General features: G+C 34.5%; 3 protein-coding genes across 3 annotated transcripts in view; 2 read left to right on the top strand and 1 right to left on the bottom strand.

Moving 5' to 3' along the window:
• The window catches only part of LOC105448425 (polypeptide N-acetylgalactosaminyltransferase 2), a 191355-nt gene extending 181440 nt beyond the window's left edge, over window positions 1-9915 (top strand). The window contains exons 4-10 of the mRNA XM_011686953.1: window positions 646-744; window positions 3480-3547; window positions 4179-4430; window positions 4561-4776; window positions 6018-6237; window positions 6598-6808; window positions 6904-9915. Coding sequence (XP_011685255.1) covers window positions 646-744; window positions 3480-3547; window positions 4179-4430; window positions 4561-4776; window positions 6018-6237; window positions 6598-6808; window positions 6904-7173 — 1336 coding nt within the window. The 3' untranslated portion in view covers window positions 7174-9915. The remainder of the gene's footprint in view (window positions 1-645; window positions 745-3479; window positions 3548-4178; window positions 4431-4560; window positions 4777-6017; window positions 6238-6597; window positions 6809-6903) is intronic.
• The window catches only part of LOC105448530 (glutamate-gated chloride channel subunit beta-like), a 547315-nt gene that overhangs the window by 509862 nt on the left and 21284 nt on the right, over window positions 1-16169 (top strand). The window lies entirely within an intron of this gene.
• On the bottom strand, window positions 11505-12769 carry LOC105448426 (KRR1 small subunit processome component homolog). Its single transcript, XM_011686954.1, has one exon. The coding sequence runs from the start codon at window positions 12628-12630 to the stop codon at window positions 11605-11607; it is 1026 nt and encodes a 341-aa protein (XP_011685256.1). The 5' UTR covers window positions 12631-12769; the 3' UTR covers window positions 11505-11604.

Here is a 16169-nt window from a genome sequence, read left to right as displayed (position 1 = left end):
TCAAGAGCATCTGTGATTGATTATCTTAAAATTGATCATCTAGGATTGTATGCATAAAATTATTGCATGTGTAAACTGTGATAAGCAATCAATACTGATAACTCATTGTATCGATTGAATGACTAATATTGAAACGTTACTAATGCGACATGTTATTTTTTGTTAATAAAATCGAATGACAATTTCGTAGAATAAATCGATAAGCGTTATCACGCAAAAACATAGTACACTGAAGCAGCTTGAAGAATAAACTATATTCCTGAATCCAATATTGCATTGAAAAAATTAATTATGCCTCGCGGTAACGCCGGGAACATTGGTTTGGGCATTTGTCCGACTACAATATATCGTTAATTCTACGACAAAATTGCAAGTTTATATAAATTTTATTTTGGAAAACTTATTTTTTGTCAGTTTTATTTTTATACACAATCCATGATTGTTTGTATTTTTATTATTATCTCTATATTCAATTAATTTCTATTGAAAGATTATAGAATAACATCTGTATTACGTGAATAATATAAATGCAATAAAGATAGAGTTATTATTCATTCATTAATTTTAATTTATATCTATATCATTTATACGTTTATCTATAATTATCTAGGCAACTATTATAATTATGCTATTTTCTCGTTTCAGGTGTAGAATGAAACAATGGAGACAGGATCTGCCACCGACTTCCGTTATAATTACTTTCCACAACGAGGCACGGTCTACACTACTCAGAACTGTCGTCAGGTAAGTTGAGAACAGCTTTGCTTTACAGGAAGTGTAAAACAATTACGCTAAATATTTACATCTACAATTTTTTTAGCTTTTTGTTGATATTTTATACATTTTGTATATAAATAAAGAGATTTTCGCATTTATTTTATCTTAAATATACACTGGTGAACAAAATTAACGCATAGGTAAATTTGTACCAACCGTTAATTTTGCATAACTTTAGACAATCGTAACTCCGCGAAAAATGGTCGTATTGAAAAGTGTTTTTTTTTTCATTCTCAAGGATAAAGCCTGTACTTAAAGATGTTTTTGATCGATTTTAAATCTACCTTTCATCTTATCCGTCATCTTTTGAAAAGTTAAGACATGTTACGTCTTAAAAAAAATTGCATAATTTAACGCACTCTACGGGACGGAATGAATTTTTGTCGCAAATATCCTGATAAGCATCGCAAAGTTTGGATGCACAAAATTCGACCAGCAAGTTCCCTATTGTGCGCACTAGACAGATAATGCTAATGCTGGCAGTAATTGAACGAAAATGTAATGATAATTTTGACATGCCGTAACTTCGCGAAAAAAAATCGTATGAAGTTTTAGTTTTTTTTTAATTTATAGGAAAAAGTCTAAACTTCTTGATGGTTACTATGACATTTATGGAAAAAATTTATTCCGTCCCGTAGAGTGCGTTAATTATGCAAATTTTTTGGAGACGTAAACATGTCTACTTTTCAAAAGATGACGAGTAGGAGAAAAGATAGATTAAAAATCGATCAAAAGCATCTTTAAGTACAAGGCTTCACCTTTGAGAATGAAAATAAAACTTTTTGATATGACCATTTTTCGCGGAGTTACGATTGTCTAAAGTTATGCGAAATTTTGATATAAATTTATCTTTGCGTTAATTTTGTTGACCAATATATAAGCATAAAATAAAAAATATTTGTAAAAATAAAAGGTACAATATTTAATACGTATCAGTGTACAAAAAAAAAGTAATTGCCAATGGGCAAATTCTCACGCGATCTAGACGGTAGATACGTGCGGTACGGCGATCTTCAATTCTCGATGCATCAACGGGTTGCGGGAAGCGCGAGAGGATTCTCAATTCGATTCGGAAGTGGGCGATGGCGGTGAAAAGCGTGTGCGATGGAATTTTCTAATCGTCGTTCCATCGTTTTATTCCTTGTGCTTATTATGCGATCGTACACATGGACGCGATGAACCGGAGAATCCGAAAGATCTTCGATATATTGAAGAACGAAGTATATGAAGAAATATCATATAAATTTAATTCTGCATTATGTGATAGATATTAAAGTTGGCTAATTATGACTTAATTAATTTGATTTAAACAGTAGATTCTTAATCTGATGAAATTACATACGAGATTTTCAATTTGTATTTACACGCATATTTAAAAACATTTTGTTCACAATCGCATTTTTTTATGTCATAGAAAATAAACGCAAATGCAAAAAGTAATAGTAGATTTTTTTCAGAAATTCAATTCTTTACTAGCTCTCACTCAACTATGTGGATCTTCTAATTTTATTTTGAATTCTTTTTGAATTTTGGCGATTAAAATATTTCTTTTTCTTCATACTTTTAGCTCATTCCGTCCACTTTACCGGTATCATTTATCGTCTATCTAGAGACATAAATCACTACATTTTCTCATAAGCGTCCCGGTATTAATTAAAGCATTTTTTCGCTATGCGACGTCCTAAGTGAAGGAAAGTACGAGCCGCATTACTCGCCGGAGGTAGCCTCCATGCAAAAGTTGCTCGAAGTTCCTTCGTCGAACCGGAAGAAGGAAGTAGGAAAGAGTCGGAAAATTTATTTAAGTCCGTAACGTGGCGGCGTCAGGAAAATATATCGGCCCTATCGGGTCGATGAAATTAAAAGGAAGTCTTAATTACCACGACAAGACCACACCTCACTACCATCTTGATGAGACGCAAGAAATTCTGCGCGATCAATTTCACGTCTCTCGTCAAAGTTTTTTTTTTTTTTTTTTTTTTTTCAAAAGTTAACTTGAGTGTACGATAACTCAACAACTGAGAAGAAATTTATAAAATAATATTTTATTGTTTTATCAATACGATCACAATAAAGTTGTTAATATTCATGATTAATTTAAGAAATGATCGTATAGTTAAACTTTTTCCATCAATATAGAGATAGTTTTAATTAGTGGAAAGAGCCCTAATTATTTACAACAATCCTCTTAACTCTAAACTCACTGGCAGAATGGGATGAGGCAATACGAGAACGTTCAAACAAGGGACAAGTGGTGCACAAAGTCTTCGAAACTTTGATAAAAGATTCAATGGGACAATCCCCGAAGCTTCTGTTCTTCTCTTAATCTCAGTTTATTCGACGTTAATCGACCGGAAAAATTTATATAGAAAATGAATGATAGTGATTCAAGAAAGAAACGGCGTATCGAGCTTTTAAATTGAATCTCGAGAAAAAGCGTGTTACGTTAAAAAATAATCTTATGTCAATATTAACATTAAAAATATTACCGTTATTGATAAAATAAAATGCATATCCATGCAACAAAATTCTGCATAAAGCATAATTATTCTATCGTATTTATCTCATTTAATTTGTTATTTGTAAAATTTCTAAAATAATAAAATAGTAAGAAATATTAAAATAATATAGCAGTATTATTAAATTTCTTGAAAAAAAAATCAATATTTAACTTTAAATATGTAAATATTTACTTTTGCTTTCAGTGTGCTGAACAGAAGTCCCGAGCATCTAATTAAAGAAATCATTTTGGTGGACGATTTTAGCGACCATCGTAAGTAGTTTTACATATTAAATTTTCAGAAAACGTAATATTATATCTAAGCAAATTTTAAATTTTGCTCTTTAGTCAATGTATAATATATAAAAAATATAAAACAATAAATATATGATATATATATGAAAACAATAAATATATGATAGACTCTAATAAAATCTATATATGGAATTAGAAATGATAAATTACTTCCGGAGATCAAGCCGCTACGAAAAGGATACTGCATGTAATATTTAACGCAATTTATAGTTTAATTAAAATGCTAATTATATGTATATTCAATTATGGAAAATTGTGTTTAATATTATATTTAATGTCACGTTTAATATCATTGAAACGTAACCTACGGCTAATTCGTCATGTCATTTATGACATTGTTTACCGGTCTAAATGAAGTATCATTAAATTATGATCTTTGAAATTTGAAATAGAAGCTTGATAGTTTCAATTTGGAGTTTATATTTTGTTAACAAAAAATTATTTGGATGCTTTGATCGAATAAACAGATATTAAAATTTTCAGAACAATGAATATGTTTTATAATGAAATACTGATATCAAAAATGAATTTGATTAATGTAAAATTAAAAATGCTTTATGACAAGCAAGACTGATTGATTTGTTTACAGCCGAGGACGGCGAGGAGTTATCGCGAATCCATAAAGTTCGTGTAATTAGAAACGAGAAGAGAGAGGGCCTAATGAGATCGCGTGTTCGCGGTGCGGATGCAGCTACCGCGAGTGTGCTAACATTTTTAGATTCACATTGTGAATGCAACGCCGATTGGCTCGAGCCGCTCTTGGAAAGGGTGGCCGAGGATCCATCGAGGGTGGTATGTCCTGTGATCGATGTAATCAGCATGGATACTTTCCAATATATCGGTAAGTGTCAATAGTAGAAATCGATCTTTTCTAAAATTGCATGTCTTTAACGAAAATTTGTATTCTATTTGTTATATAAAATAATTTGAAAAATCTAAACGAATTAAGACAATTTTATCTCGGTTTCTAGGGGCCTCCGCCGATCTTAGGGGTGGTTTCGATTGGAGTTTGGTCTTTAAATGGGAATATCTCAGTCAGGTGGAACGACAGGCGAGACAAAAGGATCCGACACAATCCATTAGGACCCCTATGATTGCTGGCGGACTGTTTGTCATCAACAAAGCGTACTTCGAGAAACTCGGCAAATACGATACTCAAATGGATGTTTGGGGCGGCGAAAATCTCGGTAGGACTATTTATAGTTTCATGTACAAAGTACAAAGTATTCGGAAAGTTCAAAGAGCTAAACGCACATTCTTATGTATAATTAAATTCTTTCAACCGTGTGTTGTTCCTTTAAAGAATATACAAAGATATTTTATTGGAATATTTTTGTACAGAAACACTATTTATATTCATATCCGTTGTCTAAAGATAACGCTATTTTATTTTAACAAAATTGTAAATATGCTACCAAAAATATTACACGTGGTCGATATGTACTTCGCTACAAAAACTTTTGTTGCGAGGCATGCGTAACTCACGATGAGTATTTTGCAGCAGAGCAAACTTTTTATTAGATCAATATAGTCGAAAGTTATAATTTCTCAACAAGTTTTAATGAGCGCTTCCCATTAAATTTTATTAAAAAGCATCATACCAGCGTAAATATTAGCTCATTCATCACTATATCCGACGGCTGCGCAAATAAATGCTTGAAAATAACTCAGTTCGAAAGTTCGCAGAGAATTGCTCTTACAATTTCTTCTCATTGCGCGTAATAAAAATGTTTTATTTAGTTCTGCTTATCATTTAAAAAAAATCACTTAAAAATGATTTTATTAATATTTATTGAATTTTAATTTTAGATATGATTTACTTTTCAAATACGTTTAATTAAAAATGTAATGCAAAAATTAGTGTCGCAGAACTCTTGAGTCGAAAGTTGTCAGAAAAGTGCTGTATCTGTCATTACACTTTTCAAATACGGAGGAAACGAACTCTTTGACGGAAACTACCACCTTGTGTGCAGTTCGTAAGAACTTTGTGGAAAACACGGCAAGCAAACCAATATATGTCGGAAGTGTGAAGTTAGAAATAACTGCGACCCCGTTTCGGACAGAAGAGAAATTGTTGAGTTTCTGCGGAAAAGTCTAACGCTATTTCAGTTTAGCATAACTTTGATGAAAGATTTACATTAAAATAGTATTTTTCCAATAGCTAGACGGAACTTTGCATATATATGTATATATTTTTTTCAAATGTATAAATACCCCGTTCTTTCATACAAAAATTAACAAATACTTTTTTAACGTCCTTTTAATATTTAATTTGCAATGCAAAACATCCTAGGAAAAAAAAGGAATAATATCACGCAGTTTGATAGAGAGGGAAGTTTATGCATTTTCTCTTTCTATGTACCCTGGGCATCTCCGTTCTCACGTTTAACATTCGCACTTACTACATGCACTTGTAACTTTCTTTCAGAAATATCGTTCCGCGTGTGGCAATGCGGTGGCAGCTTGGAGATTATCCCGTGCTCACGTGTGGGCCATGTATTCCGTAAACGTCATCCTTACTCGTTCCCCGGAGGCAGCGGAAACGTGTTTGCTCGAAACACGAGGCGCGCCGCCGAAGTATGGATGGACGACTACAAGCAGTTCTACTACAACGCCGTACCGTTAGCACGAAACATCCCTTATGGAAAGTAAGTCCCGACGTCTCAATTAAACTTCAGTTAACACTCTGATTTTACTTTTATCGTGTTATTTAACATTACATCAAAGTTTGCGATATATCAAATACATGAATATGTATAAAAATTATTTTTTATATCAAATTGTATACCGAGACTACAATTTGATATAAAAGATAATTTTTATATCATATATATCTTGATATAATTTTATATCATATATATCTTATATAATTATATAATTATATGATATAATTTTTATATCATATATATCATATATATATATATAATAAGACAACAGAGAGCATTTAATGAGATTTGGAGAATATAAGATTCGATTATATTAATAGCGCGAATAATTACGTGTTTCAGCATTCAAGATAGAATGGAGCTAAAACGAAGACTGCATTGCAAGCCTTTCAGTTGGTATTTGAAGAACGTATATCCCGAATTAGTTATACCTACGAGCGAGGGTGGTCCAGGAGGATCTCTGAAGCAGGGCACCGCTTGCTTGGACAGCATGGGCCATCTTCTCGACGGAAACGTCGGTCTTTATCCTTGTCACGACACTGGTGGTAATCAGGTGAGCATTTTAAAGTAGATTAAATAAGGAATTGCATAATTGTTTCAAATTTACAACAAAAAAAAACAATCTTACAAAACTGATACGTCGTGCAGGAATGGGGCCTCACGAAGGACGGCCTGATCAAGCATCACGATCTCTGTCTGACTCTGCCCGTGTACGCCAAGGGCACGACGCTGCTGATGCAGATCTGCGACGGCAACGAGAACCAGAAGTGGCGACACTTGGAGGGCGGTCTGATACGCCACACCAGAATCCCCGTGTGCGTGGACTCGCGGTATCACGCGCAGCGCGGCATCACGGCGGAGAAGTGCGACTCGAACGCTGAGACGCAGAGGTGGCATCTCTACAACCACAATCACTAGCTGATATGGTTGCGGTGAACACGCTATTCACCCACGGACTCTCTCTCTTAACGCTACGCGCCACGACGTGATCACCGTTCAATGAGGCCGACCGCGTCAAAAGTGCGTTTTTTTTTTTTTTAAATTAGGGACTGGCTGTCTGCCTGCGAACGGATCGATCGATTCGACCGGGTTGCGCTTATCGCAGACCGACGTATCTTTGTAACCGTAATCATGGTTCTTCACGATTTCTTATCGATGAAGAACCCCATCTTGTACCACACTGACTTGCAAATTCGCCAGTTCACGATGTAGCCTGTTCCTATGAGGCTCGGATAGCGGTACGTATGGATAGAAGAAATTTAAAGAGTTCTCTAATGATGTTACGAAAAGTGGTACGCATCTCACAAACTAAAACGGAAATAGTTTCGCAAAAGAAAGTGAAAAAAAAAAAAACTTTAAGACTGCTTGGTGATTCTAATCAACAATCTTTAGTTTCTATATCCATGAGAATTCCATTGCTTCCGATTTTCTTAGGCATTAAATCATCCTACTTTTATAATGACAAAAGATTAACCTGATAGGTTGACGTCTCGCGATCGATGTGTGATAAGTGTGAAAATTATTTATAATAAAATAATACATAAAAAATATGAAAACGTGTGTATGAACAATGGTGCAAATGGACGTTGTGTAAGATTCGGTGCAATCCGATTATACATATGTTATGTTTCAAATATCGAATTTACAAACTGCGATATTTCATGCATAGTGTGATTGACTTAAACAAATAATTCTTAAGAGCCATACGTAACGATTTTAGCTTTGAACAAATCCATAAAGAATCTCTAGTTTTCGAGGTTCACGGTGTTATAAAAAATTGAGTTATATTTGAAAAACAATTGGGAGTTGCACATGCAATGAAATACCTATACTTTATAATTGTCAGACTTATTTCTTTGAGAAATTTATTACTTAAACGAAGATTGAAAGAAACTTATAATGTTGCGTGTGAACGACTAACTCTTCAATGTCACAATGTCTCAAAATTTATATATAATATAAACATTTATACAGAGTTTTCTTAAAACTCTCATTAATAAAATTTATAGATTTATTTTAATTATATAATATTTTGATTATTATATTATTAAATTTAAATTGATATTGGAAATTGAAGAGATAGATTGAAAACCAATCTATGAGATGGTAATAATGCTTTTAATGGAACATAGGTAATAAAATTTAATCACACAACATTACTGAGTGATAACGAGATAATATGAAATCGAATTAATTCTTTTTTTATATGTAATCAAAAGAGTAATAGAAGAGTTGACGAAGAATTAAATTAGAAATCCGGGAATTTAAAATACAATTATGGCAGTCAATTGATTTTACAATACAACTTAAGCTGACGATGTTTCTTGTCTATGTTTCTCAAATGCATAAAAAAATTTAATAAAAGCGACATTCAGTCATTTTTTAGTACGGATACGTATTCTTAAAAGTCCGATCGAGCAGCTCATCTTTTTTTATACATTTATTTACGTGTTTTTTAAATAAATGAGCCAAAGCTTTTACACTTGGCAGAATTTGTTTTAAGTAATCGATAGTTTTATCACAAATACCATTTTGATATTACTCTTTTATGCAGACAACCGCGGAGAAGCTTTTCGGTATTCGAGAATGTACACGAAATCAATTATAATATAATTACATTATATTATAATATAATCATATTATATGATATAATTATATTATGTTATCGATGTACATTACATTGTTTAAATATTTAATTTTTAATAACGTATACATAATTTCTGTATCTGTTTAAAGAATTTGACGTTTTGCAATTGTATAGCATGTGGACGTAAGAAGCTTCTCAGCGACTGAATCGCTATTTTGACCGGGCCCAAAATCATGCTAGGTTCATACAATACGTATTCTTTTTATCTGATCTTAGCATACGCGGCGCATCCAATCTGCGAATATCCTTGTGAATCAAACAACAAATTGCGATGAACAAGATGCTTTCCCTTCAGAAGCGTGCGCTACGATTCGCAGAAAAAGAGATTTATTTTTGTAACTAATTGTATACTTACTTGGTTGTGCGTAAATGAAAAGCGCAGGGTGTATGTGCATACTTAACATATTGTAGCTCAGTAATAACATTCTAATTTCTGATATTTAATTTTTACTTTTTGAAAGCGAGTATTAATTCTCAAGTTTTCCAATTTCTTTTTGTCCTTTCCCACGTTGGAATACACTTAATTTAATAATGGCCAATATCAAGAAGTTCGATTTCTCAGTAAGAACTAAATTAGATGAAAATAATAATTCTCAAGAGCATTAAATCGAATCTAAAATAAAACGGCAGCGCCGTTCCATTACTCGCCTACAACGTGTTAAGTGAAAATCAACATGGAAGCTGACACAACTAATTATAGCAATACATATTAGCAGACACGATCTTTTGTACACTTATACTTTCCGACGATAATGTCTTACTGCCGTCTCTTCACGTTGGGACTATATAAATACCGCGAAGTGAGATGATTAATAATATCGTATAAACTTTTGTATGATACACACGGGCATCCACGCTAACTCTGCTGTAGCAATCATCCGTTAAAGTAATTCTTTTGATATCGATATTGTATGCGTAGAATTTTAATGTAGATAACACGCGACCGATGAAATCGGCCGTGCCCTAATTAAACGAATGCGATATTATGAATAGTCTCGAATCACTTCTGAAAATCAAAACGTCAAGATAATCTTAGAGTTTTATTATCGTCACAAGAAGAAAGCATTGTTTTTAAAGCGTCTTCCTTTAATCAGAGCACCGGCTGGCGCAGCGAATATATATACGTAGATAGTAAATATGTACACGGGATATCCCTACGCGTATCATTATCGCGCTTCCTTTCAACTGCAGATTCTTTGAAGGATTCCGACTGAGTCAACTTTCCTTTAGCACGAGATTGAAAAGGAAGGTGTAATCACGGAGTTAGTTAACATTGGAATTAAAGGATTTTGCCGTACCAAGCTTCAGCAGCGTACGTAGTAACTTTGTTTCCGGATAATTTTAAGGCAGACTTCGCGCAGCGGAGAAATAATTTCAAGCTTATAATTAACGGAATACTTAACTTTTAATTCAAATATCTCGGTGAATAAATTTGACAATTAGAGAAGATTAAAAAAGATTAAAGCTCATTCGGTATTAACTGATAAACAAAATTACACTCAAAAACCCATAATTATATCATTTTTATTAAGAAATTTAATTTACTACTATAAAAAAATATACGGGAAACAATGGAAAATTGAATTGGCGTGCATATCTGTACAAAATGCAGGCACGTAGGATTCCTTAATACTTAACTATCACTTTCATACGACCAGAGAATTATTGTAAATAATTATATATACTTCATTGATTATCTCTCTCCCGTCCTACTTATTCCGAATAGCTTTTTTTGCTATCAGCGTGAATACTTATATATTGCTTCCGTGTATCTCCTGTAAAAAAAAGGGATCGTCACACAATCGTACACATCATGTTATCTGTAAATAAAAAAAATTATACAATATATTTATAATATATAAATACACATAACTTAACGAATGTCGCGTACTTCCAAGATCGGTAAAAAAAATTGTAAAATACTAGGCGACTCTCGATCTTAATTTTAAGAATATACAGCGGATAACCAATCAATGTTAATATTCGTGTGTCCAGTAATATGAAAATTTATACTCGAGAAGCGAAATTGTGGTGCCGATAGGATAAGAGCGCTGTACATTGAACGAGCATTTACATCCATGTCATATATAAATACGATAGTACATTAGTGCGATATTTTGTCTGATAAGAGCATTTTTGAATATCAAGAAACAATCCCAGCGTCAGTGCGACATCCGCTACTTTTAAATTACAATAATTTTGCGATAGGATTTGAAATGGCGTTTGCATCGAATCAAAGTGCATATTGAAGATGTTATATATTTAGAATAAAAATTCTGATTGAAATTAAGCAGAATTGAAAGTAGAACTTAAAAAGAGATGGAAAAATACAGTAAATAATTTTTGAAACATTCTTCTAAAATTTTGTTTGATACATTTTAAAATATCCGAAATATTCTGCAAACGAGATTTAGTAAGGAAAAAGAAATTTAAAAAATATGCATTCTAAGTATATTTATCTTCAAAATGTTAAAATAAAATTTCCTCTGCTCTATATTTTGCAAATGTAAAATAATTATATATATATATATATAGTATATGTTAAGAATGCGATAATACAGTAATTATATATAAAATGAGTTTTTCTAATAAAACAACGGAGTATTTCCGTAAATTTATATTTGTGTAAAACTTACTTCTTACATCCCTTTATACATCATACATTTGTTATATCATTGATATTTAAAAAATGTCTATATGCATTATTCTGTTCTACGCTTTTTCAGTCCTTGTATAACTTTCTTTTTTATCTCAGCAACGTCTATATCAGTCTTTGTAGTTTCACTTTCAACAGATTTTTCTTCAGGCGGTACAAACGCCTGTGCTCTACGCTCCTGCCTCTTCTTGGTCGCCTCTTCATGCTTAGCCTCCTGTTCCTTCTTTCTCTTTGCTCTCTTCTGCTCCTCGTTCAGGAAGTATTCACCCGATGCCATTGCCTTATCAAACTTGCTCTCTTGTTGAGGTGGTGGGAATGGAGTGTACGGTTTCTTCTCCTTCTTCTTCCTCGGTTCTTTGCGCTTACTTATGTTCTTGCTGTTGTACTTAGGCAGATATCGTTCCCAATTCTCATCTTTTAATTTTGGATTTTTGGCGAGCTCCCGTTTAAGCATCAATGTCTTGAGGCTATAAACTGGATGAATATTCTTCATGGTATCCTGTATGATTTTTCTTACTTGTTGCACACCTTTATAAGGTCCCAGTGCCGAAACAGTTTGACCCTGAACTACGACGTAACAATTCGTTAGCAGCTCAATGGATTTCAAATTACATCCATTTGGTCCGATGAGCCTTTGCCTCCTCTTGACGAACTTATCCTTGTTACGGACAAAAGAAGATATCTTTATGATATCCGCAGCCATGTCATCCTGGAGAACTCTCACCGCCTGCTCAAAGGGAACTGAACGAGCCATAAGTTTCATCATGTCACGTGCTTTAATGATGACGTACGGATCCCAAGTCTTCCTGGTAGTTCTCACCGTCATGCTACCTTCGATGAGATCCATCTCAGCCTTGATGTGATGCTCGGCCAGAGCTTTTTGGACCAAGGGCCAATGTTCCTTCAAATATTGCTCGCGGTACTTTGGAAACATAGTCGCAAATGAGCTTTCCTCCAGAAGACGATGTGGATTATCCTCTTCTTTAAATTCTGGTATCTTTAACGACCACGCATTATCGATCGGACCGGTCTTTTGTGTTTTCGCACTTTTCTTCGAGCCACCCATTCTCATGCGATCCAGGAATATCGAGTGTTCAACACATTACATTTACACACGTGTAAGGGCGTTCGGTTAGGTTATGTGCGTTTCGCAGTCCGCAGATAAGTATAGGTTATGTTGCAGACGGTTCACTAGGCCAGAGATCCTCTCTGACTAGGCTCTCTCGAGAAGAGTGGGAAGGAGGGGGACGATCAATAGAAATATGGAACCCGTTTACTAGCGCCCCTATGTGCACAAGACGTACGCGTTGAATTATGTAGTCACGAATATTTACTGCCGGTAATATATCTACGATCTTCGTGAATATTATATTATACTGATGTGTATATTATACTGATGTGTATATTGTTATACATTTATACAAATTTACAGTAGAATACATATTTAATTGCATGAGATGCAATGGAAGGAATCAATTCCGTATTCAGAACATGCTTATAAGCTGTATGTTAGCGTGCTAACAAGTCTAAAATTCTATATAATTCGTATTTTTTCCTCACTTTTATCAATAAATGCGCTCGATCATTTTTATTTCTGAGATTCTGTAGTATATATGTAAAAAATTGTATACTATATATGTAACGTAAATTAAACGGTAAATACTATAAGCGCGTTCTGAATACGAGGAAATTATGTATATAATGTTATTGCTTACATAGTACATACATTTATTATTATAGAAAGATCAAAAGATGTACAAGCAATTCTATTTTGATCAAACCCGGAAAAAATTTTTCATATGAGAACACATATATTCGATAGGACAATTAGACATTAATCGCTATATAATTGACTTTGATAAGAATAAGAGGCAAGTGCTTTAGAAGAAGATCCGCAATTGAGTCTGATTATTTTTACAATATTTATGTCCGTTTCTATCAATGTAGATTAATTTTAACATTGATTTAACTTTTATCTTTTTCTAACTAAAAGAATTAAAAAGAAACAAAGGGTAAATTAAATCGAGATTAATCTATACTAATAGAAATGAACATCAGTATATATGAATTTATTGTCAACGAAGTGTGCATTATCCGTCATCCTGCCTCTGGAAAACCGTAGAAGCAGGAAAACGGACGTCGGAGTACTCGGAGTCGTCGAACGCGCCGCGCTCCGACGTGACGAAGTCCGAACTCCGAAAGCAAATAACATGTCTCAATGCGTAAGCGTTGCTTTATATACCCAACTCGTAAGCCAGCGCCGATCCAATCAGAGGGCTTGGAGCCGCGGCGCGGCACTGCATTGCGCTCATTGGCTAGCGCGTGAGTGGAGGGGTACGCGCAAAGTGAGGTACTATATAAACGCACGTAAATCGGTCGCGCGCGACATTTTACATCGAGTAGGGGGAGCGTCACGTCGCGTCGCGCACACAGGCACGATCCAACGATGTACAGCTCGGACAGCTCATGCGCTGCACAAAATGAATGAGAATGAATGTATTGGACAGGAAATTCATATGCGGGTACATATAATCTATATAAAATTTGTTTTTTCTATCATTTTATATGCTTAATCATTAATGCTTTGTCTTGTCTAAATTACAATCTCGAAATATATAAATTAATCGGGGCGCGTCGGCGCAGCGCATGTTTCGCGTATAAAGCTGGCCGCGTACGGGACAAATTGCTCGGCTTCACTAATCACTATCTTAATTACGCATTTATCCATACATATAGCGTACGTTAATATACAGCGTACATATGGATAAACGCATAACTAAGGAGGTGAAGCGGCGTAATTCGTCCCGCGTGCCGTCAGCTTACGCGAAATAAGCGTCGCGGTGCAGGCGACGCTTCGGCGACAGTGGCGCGCGGCGACGCCGACGCTATACATTACGATTTTCGGTCGAACGAGTATTGCGAAATACGCATCCGATCAATCTTGCATCAAAGTTAGATGCAAGATTGATCGGATGCGTATTTCGCAATACTCGTTCGACCGAAAATCGTAGTGTATAGCGTCGGCGTCGCCGCGCGCCACTGTTGCCGCCACTGTCGCCGATGCGTTGGCGTCGCCGCGCGCCGCGACACTTTGCGCGTCACTTTTGGTGCGCCACCGGCACGAGAAAGATCGCCTCCGGAACGAATGTAGTCGCAATTCATTTAATTGGTAAAGAAATCCATATTAATTTCGCATTTTCAATTTACGGCTATAAGACTATTGCAAAATATAGATTTGATACTTAAATATTAAAATACGTAATACTTGTTCAGCCGAAGATGTATCGCGCGAATAATCAGCAAAGAAACAATTATATTTTATGAATTATAAATATCACAGATATCTTTAACTTATAATACGCCTATTTTATTAAGATGCGAAATAATAATCGTCATAAAAGGCGCGTTTATTAGTTACATATTTAAACTGTGGAAAATGCATAAACGCGAAGATCGATTAGGACACGTAGTGACGCCAAAGGCACGGCGTCACGACCGATCGGCGTCGCTACGCGTCTTACTCTTATTTTTGCGTTTATACATTTTCCACGTTTTAAATAACTACACGCGCCTCTTGATGATTAGTATTATGTGCAATAATTGTCATAAAAGGCGAATGTATTAGTTTTACATTTATCGTTTAAATGTATTTCGCGACATTCATTTGACCGAAAATTAAGTCGCAAAGCGTTGTTGCACCGACGCCGCCGCAGCGCGTACCGTGGCGTTAGTGACGCGCGAGCCGCGTAGTTGACCGCGCGGATGGACAAAACCGCTTTGCCTTTATAGTGTTGCCTTTATAGCATTTTTTTGTATTTTCAGAAAGCCACGAACATAAAATAGATCGTCTGCGGAACGAGGAGTGTCGCGGCTGATATATTTGGTAAGTGGCACTTGTATTTGCATTTGTCTAACGCAATATAATAAAATCTGAATATCTTACAATATCTGAGATGAGAGTCAAATAACGGTTTCGCGATTCGGTTCGTAATTTACACTAATTGATTTTAAAGTTTTTGTTGTTTAATATTTCTGCATTATCCTATTCAAGTATTCGTGATTGAGATATATAATCGCGACAATTTTGATTAGAACGCGATTAATGTAAGATTTTTTTATCTTTTAATGATATAATACCTTTAATGACATAATTTTTTTTCCTGTCTATCGCCTTGACATTTATTCTTGATCTTGGTCGTGATCTTGGTCGAAGATTAAAAAGATGACATGCGTATCTTTGAGAAATTAAATTAAAATAAAATTTAATTTAATTTAATTTGTTCTATTAAGAAATGTAATCGTTTATCTTTTTCTGATATTATTAATATGCTCTTGTTAACAGATTGTAATGTTTCGTAATCGATCGTGATATTACAAACATCTGCCGATATTGTTAATAAATCGGTAACGAAGGAAGGTGTCTCCTTCTCAGTCTCTGGCTAACAGTCAGAATTATGGATTTGGCCAGGAATAACAACGCTCGGGTAACAACAGGAAACTAATACATGGTGAATATTTTGCGTATATAATTATTAATGATCTCTTTAGGGTTATATAGAACAATTAATATTTCATAAGCTCGTATAGAAAAAAAATATATAACTACAATCG

This window comes from Wasmannia auropunctata, unplaced genomic scaffold (assembly GCF_000956235.1).
Source record: "Wasmannia auropunctata unplaced genomic scaffold, wasmannia.A_1.0 LD336085.1, whole genome shotgun sequence".
Classification (NCBI taxonomy): Eukaryota; Metazoa; Arthropoda; class Insecta; order Hymenoptera; family Formicidae; genus Wasmannia; species Wasmannia auropunctata.
Note: the sequence above shows the minus strand (reverse complement) of the source record. Positions and strands in the feature narration are given on the sequence as shown.

What these genes read in the sequence shown, in the direction of transcription:
- LOC105448426 (XM_011686954.1), bottom strand. Translation starts at nt 12,630, where the DNA reads ATGAGAATGGGTGGCTCGAAGAAAAGTGCGAAAACACAAAAGACCGGT.